Source organism: Jatropha curcas, chromosome 4 (assembly GCF_041381405.1).
Source record: "Jatropha curcas cultivar XTBG-Jc1 chromosome 4, XTBG_Jcur_1.0, whole genome shotgun sequence".
NCBI lineage: Eukaryota > Viridiplantae > Streptophyta > Magnoliopsida > Malpighiales > Euphorbiaceae > Jatropha > Jatropha curcas.
In genome coordinates this window covers 19,811,195-19,838,537 of record NC_143154.1, presented here as the reverse complement: position 1 = coordinate 19,838,537, position 27,343 = coordinate 19,811,195, and the positions used below count along the sequence as shown (strand labels likewise).

The window sequence follows — 27,343 nt, the reverse complement described above, 5'->3', positions numbered from 1 at the left end:
TACTCAAGCCCCCTGGTATGCTGATATAATTAACTATCTTGTTTGCAAAATCCCTCCTCCCAACTTTTCTTATCAACAAAAGAAAAAGTTCTTTCATGATATCAAATACTACTATTGGGAGGAGCCCTTTTTGTTCAAATATTGTAGTGATCAGCTATTCCGATGGTGTACACCGGAAAGTGAAATGGAAAGTGTCCTTAAATTCTGCCATTCAATGGAATGTGGAGGACATTTTGGAGCAAACAAGACAGCAGCGTGTATATTGGAGAGCGGTTTATATTGGCCTAATCTATTTAAAGATGTTTTTAACTATGTCCGTCTTTGTGATCGTTGTCAAAGGTTAGGTAACATTTCGCAGAGACATGAGATGCCTTTGAATAGCATTCTTGAAGTCAAAATCTTCGATGTTTGGGGTCTGGACTTCATGGGACCTTTTCCATCATCATACTCAAACCAATACATCCTAGTGGCGGTGTACTATGTGTCAAAATGGGCAGAAGCTGTTGCCCTTCCCAATAATGATGCCAAAAGTGTGATGAGCTTCATCAAGAAATATATTTTCACACGACATGGTACTCCAAGAGCAATAATCACAGATGGAGGTAAGCACTTCTGTAACAAGTACCTTGACTCCCTACTTTCCAGATATGGTGTTACTCACCGTGTAGGTACCCCATATCACCCTCAAACGAGTGGGCAAGTAGAAGTCACGAACCGGGAAATCAAAAAGATTTTGGAGACAATAGTTAGCCAATCAAGGAACGACTGGTCCAAGAAGCTCGATGATGCTCTTTGGGCCTACAGAACTGCATTCAAAACACCAATTGGCATGTCACGATATCGAATGGTATACGGTAAGGCTTGTCACCTCCCTGTCGAGCTGGAGCACAAGACATATTGGGCAATCCAATTCCTTAACTTTGATACTAAGGAAGCTGGTCAAAAGAGATTGCTTCAATTAAACATGATGGATGAAATGAGGCTCCACGCTTATGAAAATGCCAAAATCTATAAAGATCGCACAAAATAGTGGCATGATAAGCGTATCATTATGCGGAAAATAAGGGTAGGCCAACAGGTTTTACTCTACAACTCTAGACTCCGCCTTTTTCCCGGAAAACTGCGCTCAAGATGGTCTGGCCCATTCACGATTAAGGAAATTTTCCCGCATGGAGCAGTTGAGATAATGGATGGTAACCGACGTTTCAAGGTGAATGCTCACTGTTTAAAGGTTTACCAAGGTGGAAATTTTGATCCCGTTAAAACCACTATCAGTCTTGATTAGCTTGAATCAGGTTTAGTACGTCGAACTTAACGACGTTAAACAAAAGTGCTTATGGGAGACAACCCATTTTCATTTTGATTGTTTTGTTTTATGTGCTTGTTGTTTGTTTTATTCAATTTATAGGAATAACAAGAGGCAGCACGCCCTGGCCATACCACTTAGCATGACCGTGTATCAAAGATAAAATTGAAAAATGAGAATCAGAGGGTAGCACGCCTCAGATCGTGCCCCGCAGCACGCCCATGCCCGTTTGCACTGGACTTCCAGAGGCTTGCACGCCCTGAACCGTGCCATCTAGCACGCCTGTGCCCGTTGTCACTGGACTTCCAGAAGCTTGCACGCCCAAGCCCGTGTCACCCGCACGCCCGTGCGCGCTATCAAACAGACTGCCAGGGGAGATCACGCTCCAGACCGTGCTGAACCGCACGCCTGTGCATGCTAACTCATTTAAATAGCATGCCCTAACGCTGTTTCATTCATCATCGCATGCCCTAGTCGCCAGCGCCCATTTTCGCCATTTTCTCCCATTTTCTCTCATTTTCCCTCACTTTTCTCTCATTTTCTCCAATATTTTCATCATCATGCCTCCCAGGTACAAAAGAAGTAGAACTGCTTCATCTGTAGCAGCTGGACGCTGCTCCTTTCGCTCTTCCACCGCTTCTCCACCATCTGACAGTCCACCACTTCCTCCGTTTGAAACAAGTTCTTCTGAGCAACTAGACAGGTATCACAAACTCTCATCACGCCCTCTTTTGCCAAATAAATTTATAGATGAGGATGCCTTGTCAATAGTTGGACTTAGGGAAGCTGTGGTAGAACCACTTCGGCGAGTGGGGTGTGGAAATTTTATTGAAATGCGAGATCCTGTGTATGCTCCTTTGAAATTGGAATTTTTAAGTTCATATTCTTCCATTATTAGATTTCCAATTGGATGTGTTCGGAATTTTATTCGATTTCATTTGCTTGGGAGAGATTTTGAACTTTCAATAGATGAAGTTAGTCACATTTTTGGTTTTCCCACTGAAAATACGATTACCCAACTCCCCACAGATTCTTTTGACTCAGATAGGTGGCATGAATTAATGAGAGAAGACCGTTATAACCCTAGGGTCTCTAAGGCTTCCAAATTAAAAAGTCCTGCTTTGAGGTATATATACAAATTTTTGGTAAATAAAATCTTTGGCAGAAGTGAAAGTGATGGAGTTTTGGGGAGAAATGAGCTTTATTTTTTATGGGCCATTAACCACGGAGTTTTACTAAATGTCGGTTATTGGTTATGCCAAAAATGGGCTCGAGTCGCAAGGGCCGACAAGGGAGCCTTATGATAGGTTGCTTTGTTACACGCATTGCTACTTATCTAAGGGTATGGAATCCGGCTAGACCCATTTATGACAGTATCGGAGGCGGTAGAGGGACTAAATTAGATATTGATCTCATGATTCACATGAAGATTGTGGAGAAGTTTGGAGATTCATACCGTGTAATAGGTGCCCCAGCAGAAACTACCGATGATGACGCGCCTGCAGCAGCTAACATAGCGGAGGATCAGCCACCTCCTTTCCCTGGTTTTAGTTTTGGTGAAGGTACTTCTGGAGCTGGACCTTCATTCCAGGGCACTTCCACTGTGTCCAATGATGAGGTGCTTGCCCGCATGCTCTCTCGCATGGATATGTTCGACACTCGGCTCACTGGCATGGAATCGATGATTGCTGACCGGTTCCAGTCGATAGAGGTCATGCACGGCAACCTCGATTCTCGCCTAGACACCCTGCAAGGTCACTACCAGGGGCTCTCCACTCAGCTTCAGACTGTGATTCAGTTGCTACGGCCTCCTCCACCTCCACCACCGGAAGCTTGATATATTTCACATTACTTTGGTTATTCCTTCTTATTTTTCTGTTTGTTGAACATTTAAATACTTTGGATTTCCATTAGTTTAAGTTTACCTACTTTCGATTTCAATTCCTTTTCAATTTTAATATTTTGGAATTTTTAGTTTGTTTCTAACATTATAGCTTGGATGATCTTCGCCGCCCAGCTTCATTTTATTGTCTCAAATCAATGATGGTACTTTTCTCCACTTCTTAGCCTTTTATTGAAGTATCCATAATTTCATAAGTTTTGGGAAATACACATTGAGGACAATGTGCTCCATTAAGTTGGGGGAGGACATTCTAAACTATAAAATTCTCATGAATTTTTTTTTTATTTTAGTAAATAAAACAAGTATGGAATAATTGTGATCAAATTTACAATTTATCTTCAATTCATTAACCTTTGATTAAATTAATTGTTTTTCTAAAGTTAATTGCTTTTAACAAAAATTTAAATTTTTAACTCAACATACTTCTTTGATTTAACCATTTGTTTTTAAGATTATAAACAGCAACCTTTATTTAAATTTATGATAAATAGGTATGTTTTTCATAAAAACTTATTTAACCTTAACACTCCTAGAACAATTTAGAATTCTCTTCAAGGCAAAAATTTTGTGCTTACAATTAGAAAGAAATGATTCAGACATTCTTTGATAAAAACATCATATCTAACTTAGACCACCTAAGAAAATATGACCATTGCAACCAATTTGAAGCCTATATCAAAATTTCATTAATCACCCCTATATGAACCTAGCCACTAAACCAAATCAATTCTGTACCCTAAATGCAACAATGTATAATTGAAGGATTTTTATTTTATTAAAACATAGCAACAAGTGGAGAAAATTCTAGTAATACTAGCAAAAGAGAAAAAGAGGAGTACCCCATTAGAAAAGAAATTAGTCAAAAATTCAAGTTTGGGGAAACTTAGTAAGAAAGAAATATTCGAGGATATTGAGAAGAAACCTTGCCAAAATTTACCTCTAAAAGTTTGAGCTAGTGAAGAGCTTAAATTAAAATCTCCCTTTACAAATACAACTTGGTTTTAATATAAATACAAAATCCTAATATGAAGCATTTGTTGCATTTTTCTTTATCTTATTGCCCTTTCTTCTTTAGCCAAAATTTTACCCCTAAAACCCCATTACAACCTAAATAAAGACCTATTGATCTTTCAAAACTGTAAGCATTTCAATTGTGGAGAAGAGATGATTAATATTGCCTATGGGATTGCTACAATATTATTCTATTTAAAGGTTAAATTAATTTTTGTAAATTCATATTCTAATTATCACAAAATTAAATAAAGATTGATGATAAAAATCTTGTTAACTTATGTTTAATAAAAAGAATATGTTTTATTGAAAATTAAAATTTTGGCCAGAAAATAATTGACATAGGAAACATATAATTTATTCTTAGGTTAATAATTTGGATATTTATTAAATTCGTGAATAATTATTCCAAACTGTTTCAAGGGAATTTTATTGCTTGAGGACAAGCAATAGTTTAAGTTTGGGGAATTCTGATAGTGTTAATTTTTATAGTGTTTTTATTGTAATCTTCACTAAGATTTCTAGTGTTTTTAATTTATCTAAATTAGTTTTTATGTAATATTGTTATGTTTTTATTTAAAAGCTTCCTTGAAACACAACTCACTTGATTTGGAGGAAAATTGTAGGATTTTGCAAGAAAAGAACAAAAATAAGGCAAAATATATTTAGCACGCTACAGCCCGTGCTAATCAGCACGGCCGTGCCAAATGCAAGGCAAAACAAGTAAAGATCCAAAGGCGCACACCCCAGCCCATGCTGAGCTGCACGCCCGTGCCACAATTGCCATAGACTTTCAGAGGCGCGCACGCCCCAGCCCATGCTAAGGCGCACGCCTGTGCTCGCACTGGAGATAGAGACTTGGCCCGTGCAGTGCAGCTAAAGCACGCCCGTGCTACACATGTTCCAGACTTCCAGAGGAGCGCACGCCCCTGGCCGTGCCAATGCGCAAACCAGTGCTCTGGAACCTCCCCAAACCGTGCTGAACAACACGGCCCGTGCTGAGAGCCCCAGACTTCCAGAGCCTGGCACGCCCAGACCGTGCTAGGCAGTACGCCCGTGCCAATCAAGAAATCCTGAATTTGAGTTAAAAGTTGCCAACTAATTCCTACCTAGGGTATTGGAATATAGGGCACATCAATGAATTGAATCATACATTGAAAATGGGGAAACGAATCACTAGAAATGCCATTTGGTGGCATACCTTGGAGAGTTGGAAAAACTCTTGGGTTAAGCATTATCTCTTGAGAGATGAATGACCTCTTAGAAGTTCTCCACTCCACCAGGTGGATAAGGCGATGTGGATCCTGTCTAAAGTGGGCAATTCCTCTATTAGTAAGAGTCAAAGCATGATATGTGATATCAAACCTGAATCCCCTCCAGTAGATGCGTGGTTCGAGCATGAATGAGAAACTAGTAGGCTATGACAATCTGAATTGGGAAATTGGTCCAATAAGGACAGGGAGTGGCACTAAGGAGCGACTCCTGACAGACTTTTAGGATGGTAAAGCTACTTAGGGCAGTGGAATGCATGGGATGGGAATGAATGGAACCATACATTGAAAATGAAGAAAGTAATTACTGCAAGTGCCTTTTGGTGGAATGGCTTGGAGAGGTGGAAAAACTCCAGGATTAAGCGTGCTCTCTTAGAAGATGGGTGAAAGAGATAGATTAAGCAAATCTCTTCTATTATGCTTTTGGCTAGAGTGAGAGTTCAAGGCATCTTCAACCACTTTTAATTGATTAGGTGTTTTTCCAATTTGAATTGAATGTCATTATCCAAAGTATTTGATTCATTACTGCCTTCTATGAAAGAAATTGTTTGGGAAGTTGATTCCTCTTGCAAGATACCATTAGGATGTTGTTGCTCTTTGTTAGTGGAGTTTTTTTTATTGGAGCACTAGTTTCCTTTTCTTTAGAAGGATTAGCAACTACTTGTGATTTTATCTTCAAAACAATTGGTGCAACTATCTTATCCTTCTTAACAATTGATTCATGTAGAGGATTTAAATAACACATGTACCTTTTAATGCTTGAATCATTCAATCAAGGCCTTAAGGATTTCACTAATATTGGCATTGTTTTAAACTTGTAGTTACATCATGAGAACAAGCTTTAGACCATTCTATTTGCCACCAATTTTCAAAAGCTCAAGTGCATGAAAAGCATTCATCAAGTGTCACTAAAGGACCAGTTAGTCTAGCACCACTATTTACATAAACACAAGAATCCCAAAGCTATATGATGGTCTCTAAAGATACTTTGGAAAGGACCTACCAATACTACCAGACACATCTGTAAGGGCTTCATAATGCAATAAAGTATCCATTTTTTTTAGCATAAAGTAAAGAAGCTTGAATTGAGGTTGATGAAGTATCCACTTGATGTATAGTCAACTTACCATTGTTTTTAAGAAGGTAATATTTTCTACAAGAGATGGACCCATATAAGCTTTCCTTTCCATAAAATGGTTAATGGCTTCAGTTTCACTATAATACTTGGTCATTCATTGTCCATTGTAGAATATCATCTTAGTTTTTTCATCAACAACATGTGTAAAATGCATGTCAAAATAATTAGTTAACCAAACTTAAACATAATAGAAAGGCAATGGCATTCACATTTCTTCGAAGTTTTTTAATAGTAGAGATAACTCAAAGCCCTTTATAAATGCTTGCTAATATAAGAATAGCCGAAGAAAAAATTTCACCTGTTGTGATCATGCTTGTAACTTTAAAGTTGCTTGGACAAATAAGACTCATAAGATCAAGTGGAAGTCCAAATTTGCATGCCAATAAAAAAAATCAAAGCAGCAAAGTAAACATCTTCTCACATTATCATCTTTGACATTTAAAATGTTGAAAGTGCTCTTGCCAGTTTGTATCTCATGGTAGTTTGATGCTAATGACAGTTGAAGGATTGAAATTCTTTTTGGATGGAGCAATCCTTTCACTATAGTCTTTTTTAGGAGGATCAAAATATTTAATAGGATCGTGAAACCAAAAGTATTTCACCTAATTGTGAATTTTCAACTTGAAGTTTTTGTCAACTTGCTTGGCATTTTTGTAGTATGCATCAAATAAGTATTTGCATTTACCAACTTCTGTAAGATCCTTAGCTGAGGGGGTTATAAATGACCAAAAATTGAAAATCCTAGTCCCAAAAAGAAATCGACTCTTCTAGATAAAAAGAGTATTTGTTAAAATAGTTCAATGTTTGAAGAAATGTTGAAGAACATTTATGAAGCGATCATAAGTAAATAAAGGTCAAACAAAGCATGATAAACTTGGCTTCCAAAAGTAGTTGTTGGTGAGTTGCTAATATATCTTCAAGTCACTCCCGATAACATTCGATGAAGAAAAATTCACTAACAAATTTGAAAGACGGTTGCTAAGAAACTTCATTATTGTCAATGCAACTTTCAAAAGTGTAACATTATTTTATGGAGTTTGAAGCGACTGAAGTGAAGATTACAACAAATTGACATTTGATATATGTAACTTCTTCATGAAAGTTGAAATAATTCACAAAGTGCGTTCGATAGTCCAATCTTTAAGAAAAGGAGGGTGCACATCGCTTGATGCTTTAACTTTAAAATATCTATGTACAGATCTTTGAAAATTGAAGATCATTGTAGGATTTGAATTTTTTTATCGTCATTTAAAACTTTAATATTTGGACTTTGCATGAAGTAGAACAATCAACAATTAATGCAAGTCATCTTGATGAGGCCTTAAAACTGGCTAGTTAGCTGGAAAAAGAATCAAATGAAGGCTAAAAAAAAAAAAAAGAAGTATAGAGTATGTCATATAAATAAACGGGCATGGCCATGCAATAAATAAAAGCTAAATGGATGATTTATGCAAGCCAAGTTTATGGGATACAGATCATTAGTATAAGCTAACATTGGATTATATATACTCCATCTGTTCTCTTTATTTAAGGAAAATTTCCTTTTTGGGTGTATTTTTTATATAGTGAATTTTACTCTAAATAGTAACTTTAGGATGCAAGCCAAGTTAAAAAGATTAGAATGTCCTTGGAGTGTATGTGTTTGTTTCAAGATTGAAGGTCAAACGACCAGTTATCAATTCACTTTTTCACATCAATTTTACAAAATGGTAGTCGTTTATATAAATTTGACCACAAAATTAAAGTGCAAGTTCTAAATGTCAAAATTTTATAACATAAATATAGAGTTGGCCCTTATTAGTATATTCGATAGCTATATGTCCACTTTTATCATTGTAAACGTGTCCACGATTGTTGGTGTAAGGACCAAAGGTATATTGGGCTAGTTAGATTTTGAAAACAGTCACGTTTTGTATTTAAAAGTGCAGGCGTTTTGAGATTTTGAAAAAATTAAATACAACTAGTACTTTTTTGGCCACATTGGTGGAAAAGGTAGACAAAAATAATGAGCAAACATAGAAAAACAGTGCACTACTTAAAAATTTACGATCTTCTATTGCTAATTTGAGGCACTTTCACAAAGGAAATGGTCAGTACTCTGAAGTTCTTGAAACACCTACTTTTGCTATTAGTGGTCGAGAAGATGCTAATGTGGCCAAACTTGATAATCTTCTTGAGAAGCAAACAAATGATGATGACCAATGTGACCAAAGTCCACAAGATATGCTCGATCTTGCAATGCATAAAGATAGCACTGTTGAGAGGCAATCTAAAGTCATTTCTACTTCATTACCTATAGGATTCAAGTCTGAATGATGCAAAATAATGGCAATTTCTGGATATAATATGGCTGATTTAGGTGTTATGGAAAAGAGAATAAGTTTCTCGGAATCAAATAATTAACTATGGTTTCATTTTATATATAGCCAAATTTAGAAGTCAAGGAATCTCATTGTAAACTTACAAAATTTGGCTCCAAATTTTATTTTATTTTAGTTGTAAGATATTGCATTTGGGCACTACTTTCTGAAATTCAATTAAATTTTGAGCAACTAAATTTTTGCTTTTAGATTTAAATTGAAAAATTATTCAAGTTTAAATAAGTTAAAGCCAAAATTTTAGTTTTCCCTCCTTTTTTTCTCCAAAAATTTTGAGAATTTATAGCCTTTAATGAATAAGTTCTAAAACTTAGCCTTCAATTTGGCTCCAAATTTATTTTATTTTTGAGCACATAATATGTATACTATCCCAGTGTAATAAAGTATTATAACAGAATATGAAATGTTTGAATTTTTATTAAAAGTGACGTCCCAATCCATGCAAGTAGGACATTAATGCACTCTTGGAAATGACTCTTGTATCAACTGTTGTTCTCATAATGAATGATAAAATGAAGTCTTATTAAAGGTATTTTAACAAGAAAAATTCAGTTAACTAATTTTCTAAATCCATGAACTTTTTCTATTTTCTCTAAATAAAGAAAATGGAAGGAGCATCATGCAAGCAATAAATTGAAGATAGCAAACATGCCAAAATCAATGTGGCAGTTGAATCAATTGTCTACACTAGCATAGCATGTGGATGAGGAGCTTACACTAATGGAACCAATAAAATTACCAACGTCGGAGGGTAAAAAAAAAAAAAAACACTTGTATATTAAGATTGCAAATTTATTTGGAAATTCAAACTACTTGAAATAAAAAGGGAAATCGAATGGCTTTTAGGGTAGAAGTTGTCGAGTTGTTCACCCTAAAGGGTTTAATGCTCATGCATTGGCTTATTCAACTTTAAAGAGGCCATGCAAAATTGCAAATTACAGAAGCGTACATCATGAAAACTATAGTTGAAATTTGCAAAAGAAAGGCATCTGATGGGCTTTACTCTTTTATTGTCAGATCATTATGTGATCAAAGCACAAATACATATATATATATATATATATATATATAATAGTAAAAAAAAAAAAAGAATCCCATCAAAGAAATTAAATAATTAAGGGATGCTTACTTGTACCGAAAAAAAAAAAAAAATTGTTGTGCCCTAAACAGTCTCAATTTTTGAAGGGTGTAGAAGGCGTACCTATTGGTTGTCAAGAAAAGAAAATTTTTAATTAATAATTCTAAAATTTGATGTGAAGAAAAGCATAGGTTAATGGTCCTTTTTATAGAAGATTTTTCAACTCTAAACTCAAGAAGATTAAATTTTTGACTCCAAATGATCAAAGATTTTGATTTTTTTTATAAAACAAAGATTTTAATTTTTGAATGATAAAAAATCTCAAAACAAAAAATTCTAATTCAAAAAGGAGTAGAGTTTCACGATTTGCGTTAAAAGAAAAATAACCCATTGAATTAGAGTGGTTCAAGCTAGAAAAATATTTAAAAGAAAAAAAAGCAAAAGTTGCCAGACTTGGGAACAAATTTCATGCAATTGGGAGGAGATGGGTTGCCAACTTATTTTTTTTAAAAAAAAAATTAACAATTCATTAATAATGAATATAAGTTGAGTACATTATAATATTGCTGCAGGAATAAAATATAGAAAATTGAAATCTTTTGTTTGGAATGTTCTTGATTTTAGGAGAAGAGATTAATTTTTCGAGTAAAAACTGGTCAATTTTCAAATAGAATGATAAAAGAAACTTTTCACACTATTGTTTTGAATATTATTTTTTTAGAAACTTATTATAACTGACACCTACCAAACTTTAATAGAAGAATTATCAAGTCCCATTGGTAAAAGAAATTCATCCGAACTTGAAAATCTGAAGTCTCCTATCATAAGCAACCAGCAATCCATCTTGTATTTCGAACTACCAAATAAATAAAATATTCACGTAAAAACTCCTCAATAACGAGGAACAATTTCACTAAAGTAGAAAAATTAGTAAACCCTTTGAGAGCGTACCAAAAACACTCAAGATCTGTTAATTATTATAGATCTAATAGACTAAATTCAAGTTTTATTTTAAACGATTATAGGTTTAAAAATTATTAAAAAGAAAATTAAATATTTGAAAATTATTACAAAGAAAATTAAATAAAATAAAGAAAAACAAAAGGAAGGTACGAGAAAAAATCACCAGTGACCAAAGAGACTATCAGGAATAGTTTAGAAAACAAAATTTAAAAAAAAAAAAAAAAGAGCGAGGGAGACGGCTAAGGTTGCCAACTTCTACTAATTGAGAGTCAAGATAATAAAAGGATATGAATATGTATGTATTGTCAAATTTTGAGACCCATTCAAATAATTTAATGAAAATGTTTTGACAGGGATTTATAGATACTTAAATTTTATTAAATTAATTTATTAATTAGTTAAATTAAATAATTTATTTTGACAATAATCAAAATATTTTAATGTTTGTTAAAACAAAATTATTGAATAGAATTATTTATTTCATTGAAAAAATAATATAGTAAATTCAAATAAAAATTCTTCAAGTGAATCAATTAAATTGAATACTTAGTGTACAGGTTAAGTGTCTATATAAAATGCAAAAGTGACCAATAAAAGTTAAGAATAGACCAATTAAATTACATACGTGGCTAAAGGATTTCATCAAACCTCTATAAATAGGCGTTTTCTCTTCACATTGCAGACACATGCAAAAAAGACAGAAAAAAAAATATTAAAACTCTTCAAACTAAAACTAACAAAAGCTTTATATCAAGTTTAAAGAACCTAAGCTCTTTTAACGTCAATTCGAGATCAAGTCTGTGCGATCCTTGAATTGTCCAAGTTCATTTTTCATCAATTCAAGATCAAACCTCTTGGACCCTTTAAATCAAGTTCTCAAATCTCATTCCACATCTATCCAAGAAAAAGTCGTTTCAATTTTTAAATCGTGTTCTAATCATAAAGAGAAAAATTAGAGAAAAAATTTTTTTATAAGAGAAGATTCCATACTAGAAATTATATGCACTTATCTTTTTGTAAATATAATTTATATTTTTGTCTTTTCATTTTTAGGGTACAGATTCTATGCATACAGTAAGCAAATCCCCCTCAAAGAGAAAGTTGTTAATAGACACTATATTTTGACAAGGTCAGAATATAATTTTAATTAAGTAATTTACTTCTAGTTTTGTTTGGTAAAAAATATGAAATAAATTAATGTTTGGTGAAAAATTCTACAAATAGATTTTTAAGGGAAGAATATAATTTTGTCATTAAATTATAATTAAATTAACATATGAGGACCTCTTTTTTTAAAAAAATTAACTAATAAATCCTTAAATTATGATTTTGTTAACAATTTGATCCCTCTATATATTTTGAATGAAAGACCAAAATATTAACAGAATTATAATTTAAAAATGATATATTTTTTCAAAAAAAAAAGATTTTTATGCGTTAATTTAACTATAATTTAAGAATTTATTTATTTTTCACTTTTTTTATCCTCTTATTATATTATTAGAAAAATTAAATAATAGAAATGACATAAAAATTTCCAAAATGAGCTTTTATCCTTTTAAGAAGTTGAAGGTGTATTTTTATTTAATTTTCATGTTATGCTTTACTTCACTTTTTATTTGCTTATTTTATTTTATTCACTTATTTTATTATTATTTTTTAAATTAAAAAAAGCTTTAAACCCTAATTTGACAGCTCCATGTATTATTCTGAAGTAAATTCTAATCCCAAACCCATATATATCCCATTTTCCCTTCTTATTTCCTCCCTTACTTTACGCATTAACGGATCTTCTGGACCGTCCTCGCTCTGTCTTCTCCTCTCTCAGAAGAAGAAACGTCGAACCTCTTCTCTCATTATGGGTTAATCACTCTCTTCCTCCCTTCTTCGTTGTTTCTTCTCTCTTCAACTCCAAAAACAGAGACGAAAAAAAATGTTCATTTTTCTCTGACGTCAACGTGTTTCAGAAGCAAGTAGTGCGATTCTGTTGATTCAAAAAGAAGGGTTTAAGGATAAGGTTCTGATCTTATTTCCGTAGTTCTTCATTTTTTTCTTATTTGCTTTTGCTTTTGGCTTTTGAGTATTTGCTTTTAACAATACACTGAATACTCTGTCCTACTCTAACAGTCTTACTTTAAGAATCAGTTATTATATTATTTTTGTGTAATGGATTTGTGTTGTTGTTGTTGTTGTTGTTGGTATTACGTATATTTGTTTATGCTTATCTAGGGTTTGGGGTTTCACTTATTGAGCATGGGTTTATGAAATATTTGTTCTGTTTACTTCTGTGTTTGAGAAAAATGAAATCCATTGCCTGTAGTCTTAGATTTTTCGGTATATAAGATTGGATTGAATTTAAGCGAATAAGGGTTATGTAGAGGGACAAAAGTGGATTTTAAATATGGTGCTGTAGTCTTAGATTTTTATTTTTTTGAAATTACTTGGATGTTTGGTTTGATCTTTAATATGTTTAATATACATGATTTTTGTTATGATTTGGGTTACAATTTGCTAATGAATAGTTATTGAATTTTTTTTTCTTATGTTTGGTTTTGAGCAATGAAATATGCGTCGGAGTTTATACAAGATAATGATATTGATTTTGGAACTTTATGCTTTGTTGGACATGTTTGGTTGAAATGATTCTGTTGTGTCCCTATGATTGGCCTATAGATGTTTCGAGGATAATGACTTCAATTATGTTAATATTATTTAGCTTTTATTTTTTGATTGTTTGAGAAAAACTAGAATTTCTTTGCTTGCACTTATTTGCTGGATGTCAAAGAGTAATGCCCAGAAAGGAATTCTCTATCCAGTTGAACTTGGGTATTTTGAATTAATATATAAAAATTAAAACAGTGAAAATGGTAAATCTAAATTTGTTGATGATATTATTAAAAAATAAAAAAAAATAAAAACCTGAAGCTTTGAATCCATGTTTGCGAGGATATGATGAGGATATTGTTGAACACAATCAAATATTCTAGGGAAAGAAATTTGGCATGGAAACTTCAAATTTTTTGGTTTTTGTTTGACTTACGGACCGTCTATGGTTGCAGCTAGCCTCTGTGGAGAAGTAATAAAGATGTTATGATTTTTATTTTAGGTTCTTATAATGTTGAATGAACTGGATTGAATGAGAAAATTAGTTTTTTGCTTTGTTTTGAGTTGAGATATCAATTCTAGATACTGATTCAGTTTGGATTCTTTGGAAAAAATTGTTGTGTCACTTGTTTGGATTGAAGGACAATCAGTGTTTAATTAGTGCATATGTGTAATGTTTTGTTTGTTTATTTAAGCTCAATGTTATGATTGCTTCTTTTCTGTTCTATTCTTTTTTCTTATTTGTTTGCTATATATAAGCAGATCAAATTCAAGGGAGAGAAATTTCTGGAATTCGTTTGGAAAGGTTGGAAGAAGGAAGAAAATCTTGATTTTCCAAATTTTGTAGGATATTTTGAATTTTAGGTTTTTTGGACTGTAATTAAATTAACTCATAAATTCCATTGTAATATTATTTTTGAAGACTGTAATTAATCAATTCCCAACATTAATTGTAATGTTGATTTGTAATTTCTTTTATAAAAATGCTTTTCCCCGTGCTTATATTCAAATAGCTGTAAACTGTATGTAATGTCATTTTTTGCTTGCTGTGGTTATTGTTCAGTTAATTGAGTCAAATTTTGGTCAAATTAAGTCAAAGCAGTTTTAAGTACAACTGACTTTGACTTGATTCAATATATATATATTTTTTTGGGTATATTTATTAACTACTTAGAACAGTTTTTCTAAAATTAGTATTAGTATTTCTCTCTTATATTATTACAACGACCAGTCAACTTACTCTAGCCTTAATTGTTGGAAACTAATTACTCTAAACTTTTCTACTATGAATATTGATTTACAGTTCTTGTTAGGTAGTAGGATTTTGTTTATACTTTGTTGTTAATTTTCAGGAACCTCTGAATCTGTGGAGTCATAGTAAAACACTATTTTTCTTTCAGTTTGTTCTCTCTTGCTCACATAAGTATGATTTTACTGTATATTTATTGTTTATTGTATGTGACTGTAGAGTCAGAGAGAAATTATTCAAATTCTCAATTTTTATCAACAGATGGAGCAAGTTGCTGTACCAAGTGGGTACGAGCGAGTTGTTCTACCATTTGGGTACAAGTTTTGTCCTACAGATTCAGAATTAATTCTTTTCTATTTAAAGAGCAAGATATTGGGTCAAGATCCTATTGTAAAGAAAAAGTCATTGGATCAAGATCTTATTGATATAATCCCTACCATTGATGTTTTCTCCAGCAACCCAGATCAGCTTCCCGTGGGTAAGTTAAATTTCTTCATCTTCTATCTGATTATTGTTAGCAGTGATCAATATGTTAAGCTAGCTTTAGCTTTGCATTTTAACTATATATATCTGAATTTTATTTACTCATGATTGCTATGACTTTTAGTGAATTCAAGTCTGTTAATCAAGTAGTTTGAATGTCGAACTGAAATTCATTGATCATTTTAAATATATCATATATAATCTCATTCAGGGTTAATAAATATTGTTTTTAAAATTTTAAATAATTAAGTAAAGTCAGTAATTATTAATATTAAAGTAAAGTTAGATTATACTTCAATATAAGGGAAGTTTCGATAAACATTATACAACTCGTAGTAATTTTGTACAAATTTTCAAGTGGAATTTACTTCAAATTGTTTGGTGAGCTTGGATTTGTAAATTCTTTTACAGGTGACTATGAGCATGGATCGTGCAGTGAATGGTATTTCTTTTCCAACAGAAGAAAAGGCAAAATTTTAACAAAAGATGGTTTCTACCGTGTCTCCTCTAGGAATCACGTCTATATGAGCAAACACAAGAAAGAATTGATTGGTTTTGTGCGAAAACTTGATTTCTACCATGGAAGGCCTGATAAAGGATCCAAATCTCAATGGAGTATATACGAGTATAGAGTTAATCCTGAGTGGCTTCAAGTTAATGAAATGGATCATGCTACTCGAGAAAAGGTAAGTTTAATTTACTTTTATGTTGTAGTTTTTTATGCCATTGTTAGAAACTAAAAAGAAGTAATTTTGCTTATATGTTGTTATTTGTTGTCATTGTTCAGAAGAAATAAGGACATGATTAAGGAATTTTAATTCTTTCTTACATACGTTTATTCTTTTCAGATTTTAAATGTTGTTGCTTGCAAAGTCATTTATAGACAACCGCCCAAGCCAGAAGGCACATTTGAATTGCTCGGAGTTAGAGATGTTGAACTCTTCATAAAGAATCAGGAGATGGACAATGTAGAACTCGAACTCAATGAAAAAGATCAAAAGGAAAATGAGAATGAAAATGTACAACTTGAGCTCAAGACCTCCAGGAATGAAAGGGATCGAAAGGGAAAAGAGAAGGATCAAAATGAGAAGGGCAATGAAAGGATCAAAAAGTAAGAGGAAATAGGAAAATGTTATGTTGAATCCAAAAAATCTTGGAAAAGTTGCAGAACAGCATTGTCTTCCCATCTCAAATTTTTGTTTTAAGGTCTTTTACCATAAGAAAAGAGAAAAAAAAGATTGAATATGTACATACATAGATATATGGGAAATTAAAAGGTTTAACCTTTAAAGTGCAAATCATATGGGAAATTACAAAGGAGGGGAATATATTTGGTTTTGATTATGTTTAGTTTTTTTTTATTATTTTTATTATTATTTTTTTATTATTAAATTTAGCTAGTTTGGGAAACTGAATAATGTCTCGTCTTCCTTTCTTCGTCGTATAGCCCTGCATTTAAATGATTTGATGGAAATTCCAATTTTGATGAATTTAGATTTTTTTTTTTGAAAAATGTAATTCATTAATAATAATATCAATAATTATAAATAAGTATATAGATCAAATATAGAACTTTACTAGTTAATAAAGGTTATTAATCTATTAACTGACACAAGAATCTATATCCTTTTGAATAATGAAGATTTACACTGTCAGGAATAGACTGCATTGTCAGGTCATTGATTGAAGATTTACACTTGCAATTCAAGATCTAAACTCTCCAACCAAATAAAATCAAATATCATAATTTTATTTAAAAATAAACCCTCACAAGAAGGGACTAGCCTCACAAAGAGATAAAAAAAACTCCCAATTATGAGACAATCAACCGTAACAAAAAAAAAAAAAGTAAATATATTATAAGAAAAATATATTTGAATTTATTAAAGCAAAAAAAAGTGAAGCGAAAGAGATAGTAGAAAGTAGAAGATAGAGGGCTACCACTAATGAACAGCAGTAGCCCCCATTAGCGGTAGCTTTAAACTAAAATTAGAATAAAAAAATTACAGAGAAAAGAGAGATAGAGAGAAGAGTAGATTTAGGGTACCTTTGTTCTTGATGAATTTAGAATTGATTAAATTTTGAAAATTGTTTTTAAAAGATAAGAGTGATGCTAAATGGGTAAAACGAAGCTAGTTTTAACAGGGACGTCCTGTATACTTGAGTTTTTAATATTCTAAAAAACACTTCGTTTAATCCATATTAAGCGTTTATTTAGAGAATTTCATAATGGAAATCATGCGAAATCTTTTTTTTTTTTTTTTACATGAAGGTCCAATGAACCAAAATAACTTTATAAACTACACAACAAGGACAATCCTCCACTTTGAACTCGAGACTTCTCATTCTATATATCTTCTAAAGGGAGTAGGAAGAAAAATCATGCGAAATCATTAATACTCCATATATCTTCTAAAGGGAGTAGGAAGAAAAATCATGGGAAATCATTGATAGAGTAATATTTTATTAAAATGCCCTTTTAAGAAGGAAAAATGTAATGAACTAAGTTGGCAAATAGAAGTTCAAAAAGAGAATCAATTGCATGACTCGTGTTTGAAAATAGTTGTATTATGTTATTTTGATTTTAACATGAATTTCAACAAATATATTCTCTCTTTTTGGCTTTTGTAAAGTTGATAGTAATTAAAATGAAAAAACTAAAAATTATAAGAAAATAATCAAAGTTCTTAAATTTAACAAAATATTGTTTATTCAAATTGTTTCTTACGAGTTAATTTGTACTTTAGTATTTTACGGATTCAACTGTATCTTATAATTGCATGTGCGTAAAATTGCTTTGTAAAGTTTTTCTTCTTCTTTCTTTTTATTATTTTTTTTTTAAAAGCAACATCAATCAATTTGCATTAAAAATCATAATAATGCAACAAAATGTTAGGGCGCCGGCAATAAAATTACGAGAATAATAACACAGTGGAAAAATAGAAATATGACACACAGATATTTACATGGTTCACTTTTAATTGTTTAGGGCTACATCCACGGGATAAATACCGAATATTTCTTCCACTATTAAAAATAGTAGGCTTACAAAGAGAGTAATGCAGAAATAGTGGTACTCAAAAGTGTTTCCCAAAAATACACCCCAAATTATCTTCATTATTTTCTCTACCCTAGTTTTAGAACCATTTCTAAAACTAAAACTCTCTAAATCTCCTTTCTTTTCTTCTCTGCTTGTGTTTTTGTGTGTATGAAGCTCCAGCGCCATCTCCTATTTATAGGAGAGGTGGACGCGTTAATCACGCATCCACCGACAAACAGATCACCTACCATAGAAAATTTTCTTCTTTCTCCAATTTTCTTCTTCCTTTTTCAACTGTGTGTGAGTCCCACATGTCGGAGGGACCTACCACGTTTTCTTTTCTTCTCCTTTTTTTATATTTATTTTCAAATGTGGGTCCCACTGAGTGGGCACCGCCACAACAAATCTCCCCCTGCACACTCAAGTGGGGACGTTGGCCATATCGGCTATCTTTCTGCAAGTGATAAGTTTCTCCGTAGCTAAAGCTTTAGTCATCATATTAGTGCCATTATCATCAGTGTGGATCTTTTCAATCTGAAATAACTTCATCTCCAGTGCATCACGTATCCAATGATACCTCACATCAATGTGCTTTGACCTTGAATGAAAGGTCGAATTCTTGCTGAGATGTATCGTGCTTTGACTATCACATAGCAGAATGTACTTCTCTTGTTCTACACCCAATTCTTGTAGGAATTTCTTCATCCACAAGAGTTCTTTGCTAGCTTTTGTAATGGCGATATATTCTGCCTCAGTGGATGAGAGTGCAACATATTTTTGTAATTTTGATTGCCAAGAAACTGCTGCTCCTGCAAAGGTCATCAGATATCCAGAAGTTGATTTGCGCGAATCAACATCACCACCCATATCTGCATCTGTGTAACCATTTAACACATGTCTATTATCACCAAAACATAAGCAGATTTTGAAAGTGCCCTTAAGATACTTGAGAATTCACTTCACTGAATTCCAGTGTTCTTTATCTGGATTTGAAAGAAATCGGCTAACAACACCAACAGCATGAGCAATATCCGGTCTTGTGCATACCATGGCGTACATCAAGTTGCCAACGGCGGATGCATAAGGAATCTTCTTCAGTTCTTCTTTTTCTTTCTCACTTGAAGGACATTGACTAAGACTTAATTTGAAATGGCCTGCAAGCGGAGTACAAACTGGTTTTGCATTGCCCATATTGAATCTGCTAAGAATTTTCTCGATGTATTTCTCTTGAGACAGCCACAACTTTCTCCTTTTTCTATCTCTGGAGATCTTCATTCCAAGAATCTGGTTTGTCGATCCCAAATCCTTCATGGCAAAGGATTTTCCAAGCTCCTTTTTTAAGCTCTCAATTTTCTCAGCATCTTGGCCCACAATAAGCATATCATCCACATATAACAAGAGAATAATAAAGTCGCCTTCTACGAACTTTTTCACAAATACACAATGATCAAAAGTAGTTTTCTCATACCCGTGATTTACCATGAAAGAGTCAAACTTTTTGTACCACTGTCTGGGAGCTTGTTTGAGGCCATACAAGCTTTTCTACAATTTACACACCAAGTATTCTTTGCCTTTGACTCTGAACCCTTCTAGCTGCTCCATATAAATTTCCTCCTCTAAGTCACCATGGAGGAAAGCGGTCTTTACATCAAGTTGCTCGATCGCCAAATTCAAGCTAGCTGCTAAATCGAGCACAACTCTGATAGAAGACATCTTGACTACGGGTGAGAAAATTTCTTCAAAGTCAACTCCTTTCTTCTGACCAAATCCCTTCACAACCAATCTTGCCTTGTACCTCGGCTGTCAGTTGTTCTGTTCAGTTTTCAACCTGAACACCCATTTGCTTTTCAGTGCCTTCTTACCTTGAGGCAGTTTCACCAACTCATAAGTCCAGTTCTCATGCAAGGACTCCATCTCATCTTGCATGGCTTTCCACCACTCATTCTTTTTACAATCTTCCATTGCCTCCTGGTAGTTCTCTGGTTCTCCCCCTTGAGTCAATAAGTCATACTCATTAGGAGAATATCTTTGGGAAGGTATCCTGCCTCTCGCAGATCTTCTCAATTGAGGCAGTTCTTCTATTGGAGCTGGTTCAGCATCATTCTGAATAGGTTCACCATCATCTTCTTCATCATTTTGTGGTTCTACATGAGGTTCTGCATCAAGACTAACAGGAAACTCATTGATAGACTTTGGCTTTTCATTTTTCTCAAAGTCTTCAATGGTTTGGTCTTCCAGGAATACGACATCTCGGCTTCTGATGAGCTTCTTTTCAACCGGATCCCATAATCTGTACCCAAAATCATCATTTCCATAACCCAAGAAGATACACTGTTTTGACTTCGAATCTAGCTTGGATCTTTCATCTTTTGGAATATGAAGAAAAGCCTTGTAGCCAAATATTCTAAGATGATCGTAAGAAATATTTTTCCCTGACCACACCTTTTCTGGTCCATCTCCGTTGAGGGAGGTTGAAAGTGAAAGGTTGATCGAGTAAACTGCAGTATTCATTGCTTCAGCCCAAAAGGTTTTAGGAAGTTTAGCATGAGAGAGCATACATCCAACCCTTTCAACAATGGTCCTGTTCATTCTCTCTGCAACTCCATTCTGTTGTGGAGTTTTGGGAACTGTCTTCTGAAGTCTGATGCCGTATTCTGAGCAATACTTCTCAAATGGTCCTCTGTACTCACCACCATTATCAGCTCTAAAATATTTTAGTTTTCTTCCCGTTTGTCTTTCAACACTGACATGAAAGACTTTAAACATATCTAGCACCTGGTATTTTGACTTTATTGGTAAAGCCCACACCTTTCTAGAATTGGTACACACTGATGTTTGCTTAATGGGTGACAAATCCTTGAGTGGTTGCTCATATTACCTTAGGGCCCCGGCAATAAAATTACGAGAATAATAACACAGCGGAAAAATAGAAATATGACATACAAATATTTATGTGGTTCACCCTTAACTGTTTAGGGCTACGTCCACGGGACAAATATCGAATATTTCTTCCACTATTAAAAATAGTAGGCTTACAAAGAGAGTAATACAGAAATAGTGGCACTCAAAAGTGTTTCCCAAAAAAACACCCGAAATTATCTTCACTATTTTCTCTACCCTAGTTTTAGAACCCTTTCTAAAACTAAAACTCTCTAAATATCCTTTCGTTTCTTCTCTGCTTGTGTTTTTGTGTGTATTGAAGCTCCAGTGCCATCTCCTATTTATAGGAGAGGTGGACACGTTAATCACGTGTCCACCGAAAAACAAATCACCTACCGAAGAAAATTTTCTTCTTACTTTTTCAACTGTGTGTGGGTCCCACATGTCGGAGGGACCTACCACGTTTTCTTTTCTTCTCCTTTTTTTATATTTATTTTCAAATGTGGGTCCCACTGAGTGGGCACCGTTACAACACAAAAAATATAGAATAGACTCCCGCATCTTAAGACAAGCATAAAAATAGGATACTCGAATTAGGAAATGAGCCTCTATCATTGACTTGTCTTTTTATCTATCTAATAGCTACATTTGATCTAATTTAATAAAGTTTTGCAATCACTTATAACTAAATCAAAGTTTGAAATATCCGAATTAGAAGAGTTCAAAGCATAAAAAAGGGACCGACAATCCGTGTAAATGCAAGTGGAAAATGACACTTGTTTGTAACCAATCTAAACAAGCACAAAGAGTCAAAACTTCCACCATGGTAGGATCACAATAAGAATAAAAAAAACCCAGAAATAGCTTGAATATAAGAACCATCCGCTTGCTCAAAAAAAAATCTGAACCCTGCCAGCCTTAACTCGTTGAAAATTGCACCATCTATAAAGCAGTGCCATCCCGAAACCTAACGGCCGCCACACTGGACAACTGCTTGTCGCTGGCCAAGAGGCTTGTTGCAGTTGCACTGCTGCTGAAGTTGCGCTAAACCAATTGCTTTGTAGAGTTAGTAGATATGCCAAATATATATTTAGTTGCTTCTTCTGATTCAATTAGAACTTTAATATGCTATGAAATAATAAAATTTTTATGTATGTTATCATCCAACAAACTTTATGGTATGCATAATATATTTAATTACAAGATATAATTCATTTCGTTTTAAAAATTAAAGTACCAATTAAGGAAGCATATGTTTGCATAGTATATGTGATTGTAAGATATGATTTAATTCGTAAAACATTAAAGTATTAATTAACTCATAAAAAGTAACAAATTAGAAATTAAATATATATTGTAGCACTCTGAAATTTCAATTCAAAAAACTTTTTGATTTAATTTAAATCAAAATATAATTAAATCAAAATATGATATATGTATGTATCAATATTTTTTTTTTTTTTTTTTGAAAGGAATGTAATTCATTACCGTAAATCAAATAACAAAACATTAATAATGAAATTGGGAGGGACAAGACTTCACTGTTGTAGATCAGTCACAAAAGAGATGAGCAACTCTATTTGCTAATCTTTTGACAAAACGCACATAACTATGAATAAGTTCCTGAATTAATAATTAACATTCTAAAATAAGGCCACCTAAATAAGAGTTATCATGAGATATCCTCGGCATCGCTTGGACTAGGACTTGGGAATCAAATTAAATTCAAAAACCACCCGTGTATATCCCTGTTGCTTGACCCAACTTAGTGCTTCACGAAATGAAAGGCCTTTAGCTGAAGTAGGATTTGACGACCCAGGGAGGAGAGTTTGACAAGGTTGGATAAGGATGGCCACAGTTCCGGAACCGTTAGTTCTGAATTTAAAATCGACGATTCTGATTTCAAAAAATTTAGAACTGAAAATTAGACGGTTCTAATTACAGTTTGAAACCAAACGGTTATAGTTCCGATTATTTAACGGTTTCAAAATCGACGGTTCTGGCTGGTCCTCCGATCGATTTTTCGACGCATTGCATAATTATAAAATAAAAAATTAGAGAATATTTTTTTGTCGAAAATTTAAAATTTAAAAATTATGAAATAATTTAAAAAAACTTTAATAAAAAATAAAAAAAAAGCTTGAAGTTAATTTTTTTGCTTTAACTTAATTTTTTTTTCTTTAATTTTGTGTGAGGGGATTGATGCAGAATGGGTACGTGAATGAGAATAGACGATTATTATCTGTCAGGAGTTTTGATCAATGACGTTTGATTCGACAAATAAAATAGAGAATTAAACTCTCAAAGAAGTTTATTGATAGGAATAATGATAAAAAATTAATGAGTGTGCCAAAGATATAAAATAACCTATTTATAAGTTTAGGCTAGTCTTATAAAAAAAGCCTAAAAATAACACAAAAGTCGTAACTGGACAAAACCCTAGCAAGGTCGGCGGCACGGGCGTGCTAGGCATGACACGGGCATGCCGGCATTCGAAACGTAACTGGGCTCGTCGGCATCAGCACGGACGTGCTTGACATGGCACGGGCGTGCTTGAAATTCCAGAGGCTAGCACAGGTAGGCTGGTTGTGACACGGGCGTGCTTACGCTTCTTAGGCTTGGGCGTGTCTCATGTCCTGGATTTCCAGAGGCTGGCATGGGCGTGTTGAATATGGCACGGCCGTGCCCTTTCTTCTTTGGTTTGCAGCGATCCAAGTTGCTCCGCATCACTCCCCTCCACTTTAAAAGAACTCGACCTCGAGTGATCATCATCAGGATAGAAAGGGAATAAATCGGCAACATTGAAAGTCTTGGAAATCTTCATGTCTTTAGGCAGGTCAAGCACATAGGCATTATCAATGATCTTCTTAAGTACCTGAAATGGCTCAATCTTTTTTGAATCAAGTTTCTTCTATCCTCCACCACCCTCCTTGCGAAGATACATCATAACCCAATCACCCACGGTAAAAGATTTATAATGTCGGTGTTCATCAGCTGCAGCTTTATATTTTCAATTGGCAGCAGTGATGAATTGCTGCACTTACTTAAACACCTCCACATGCTCGGTAGCCAAGTTATTAGCTATAATACTCTTCTCTACACCTGCTAGAAGGGAAAGGAGTTTAAGAGTATGAGCTGGTGCCTTCCGGTAGACAATTGAAAAAGGGGACACCTTGGTGGCGCTATGGATCGAACTGTTGTAAGGAAATTCTACTTGGACAAGAGCAAGGTCCCAAATCTTCTTCTTCTCGCTGCAAATGCACCTAAGGAGATTACCAAGGGTCCGATTTACCATTTTAGTTTTTCCATCAGTTTGGGGGTGCACGGTACTACTGTAGCAGAGTTGAGTGTTAAACCTCTTTCACAAAGTTGTCCAAAAGTGAGCTAGAAACTTTGTGTCTCAGTCAGATGTGATGGTTTTTGAAATACCATGTAATCGAACCATCTCATGGAAAAATAACTTTGCTATATGCGAGACATCATTAGTTTATTTGCAAGGGATAAAGTGTGTCATCTTGGAGAACCTGTCTACAATAATAAAAATAAAGTCAACTCCACGTTGAGTTCGAGGTAAATCCAACACAAAATCCGTAGATAAGTCCTCCCAAGGTTGTTCCGGTACAGTCAACGGAGTGTAAAGACCAGTGTTTTGAGAATGGCCCTTTTGTGTCTGGCAAATTGAACAGTTCTGGACTAGCTTACTTGCTTCCTTCTTTAATTATGGCCAATAGAAACATGCCTCTAACCCCGCAATAGTCTTGTCTTGCCCCAGGTGTCCACTCAATCCTCCACCATGGGTTTCTCGGATTAACTTTTCCTGGAGGGAAGATCGAGGGATGCACAGCCCGTTTTCCTTGAATGAGTATCGGTCATGAACCAAGAACCCGTCGGTAGGTTGTTTATCATCAATTTTTGCCCAAATCTTCATCTGAGGCATATAGATCTTTAAGAAATTCGAACCCGATAATCTCTTACTTAATTGTAATCAACAAGGCTGCTTTCCTGCTCAAAGCATCCGCTACTGTGTTACAAGTACCTGATTTATGCTTAATGACATAATGGAAAGCACCAAAATAAGTTGCCCAACATACATGCATCTTCCTCACTTTCTTCTGAGTTTGAAAATGAGTTAAGGCTTGATGATCAGTATAAATAATGAACTCACGCTCCAACAAATAGTGTTCCCAAGTTTTGAAGGCTCGAAAAACTGCATACAATTCTTGCTCATAAGTAGACCATTTCTGTCTAACTTCATTCAATTTTTCACTAAAGAATGCTATAGGCTTTCTAGATTGAGAGAAAACACTGCCAATTCCAATCCCACTAGCATCACAATCAATCTCAAACAATTTATCAAAATCAGGTAAAGTAATAATAGGGGCGGAAGTAAGCTTATCTTTGATTTTCTTTGAAGCTCTTATTTGCAGCTTCAGTCCATACGAACTGTTGAACTCTCTCCTTCTTCAAGCAATCTGTGATGGGAGCGACAATGCTACTAAAGCTTCTGATGAACCGCCTATAGAACATAGCAAGTCCATTAAAACTGCGAACTTCAGTGATACTCTTAGGAATAGGCTAATTTCGAATGGCTTCAATCTTTCTGTCATCAACATGAATTCCTTTCGAGCTAACAATATAGCCAAGAAACAGAATCTGCTCGGTCATAAAATTGCACTTCTTAAGGTTGTGTACAACTCACTTTTCTGTAAAGCATTCAACACTTGTCGAAGGTGCTGAAGGTGTTCTTCCTCACTGCGACTGAAAATTAAGATGTCATCAAAATAAACAACCACAAATTTGCACAAGAAAGGACGTAAAACCTGAGTCATAAGTCGCATGAATGTGCTTGGTGCATTCACCAACCCAACGGCATAACTAACCACTCGTGTAACCCTTCCTTAGTCTTAAATGCAGTCTTCCATTCATCTCGCTTCTTGATTCGAATTTGATGGCACCCGCTGCGAAAATCTATTTTAGAAAACACTATAGATCCTGACAGTTGGTCCAACATGTCCTTTAGATGAGGAATAGGGAATCGATACTGCTCTGTGATCTTGTTGAGGGCTCTACTATCCACACACATTGTCCAAGTCCCATCCTTCTTTGGCACTAATAAAGCAGGAACCCCACAAGGACTAATGCTCTCTCGGATATGTCCCTTCATCAATAATTCTTCTACATGTTCTTGAAGGATCTGCTCTCCTTTAGATTCATCTTCTAATGGGGCAAGTTCGGTATCTTTAATCCAGGGATAAAATCAATCTGATGTTGAATGTCCTGCAAAGGTGGAAGTGTAGATGGTTCTTCAACTACGGCATGAAACTCATATACCAACTCCTTAACTGGTGGTGGTACTAGTGCCTCTTCATTAGAGCCTATCTCTGGTTTAATCAGCAATGCCAACGCACCTCCGGACTTTTCAATTGCACTAGATAATTCCTACACATTAGAAGAAACAGCTACTATGGATTTCCCCTCCACTTTAGAAGCTTTGGCAGAAGATCCAGAAGCTAAGATAATGATTTTCTTATTTTTTCCAAGTGAACAGGTATGAATTCTCTCTTCCCTTGTGCAATGCTTCTACATTAAACTGCCATGGTCGTCCTAACAATACTCCACAAGCATCCATATACACAACATTACAACTAACAGAGTCTGAGTATGACTTTTCCATTGATATAGGAACCTTGCAAATCAGGTTTACTTCAATTGTTGGACCCTCTTTAATCCACCCTACCTTGTACGGCAAAGGATGTGGTTCTGTTGGTAAATTTAGCTTTTCAGCCAACTGCTTGGCTATCAAATTTTCACAACTACAACTATCGATAATGAGTCGGCAGACTGCTTCACCAACCCGACATTTAGCTTGGAAAATTTTTTTTCGTTGAGTGTCGCTTTCCTGTTTTGGAGAACACAAAATTTTTTGAACAACATATGTAACTTCTCCATCTTCAGAACTAGCCATGGATCCATCATCTTCGTCTTCTACCTCTTCAACCTCAGTCACCTCATCAACTACATTCAACTGCCGACACCCAT

At 34.3% G+C, this 27,343-nt stretch overlaps 1 protein-coding gene across 1 annotated transcript; it reads left to right on the top strand.

The window, feature by feature from the left end:
* Nucleotides 1–12,792: 12,792 nt before the first annotated feature.
* Nucleotides 12,793–16,723, top strand: LOC105637330 (NAC domain-containing protein 54). The gene is made up of 4 exons (XM_012220767.4): nucleotides 12,793–13,065; nucleotides 15,163–15,379; nucleotides 15,796–16,070; nucleotides 16,233–16,723. Exons 2-4 carry the CDS (start codon nucleotides 15,163–15,165, stop codon nucleotides 16,497–16,499), a joined length of 759 nt encoding a protein of 252 aa, XP_012076157.1. The 5' UTR covers nucleotides 12,793–13,065; the 3' UTR covers nucleotides 16,500–16,723.
* The last annotated feature ends 10,620 nt before the right edge of the window (nucleotides 16,724–27,343 follow it).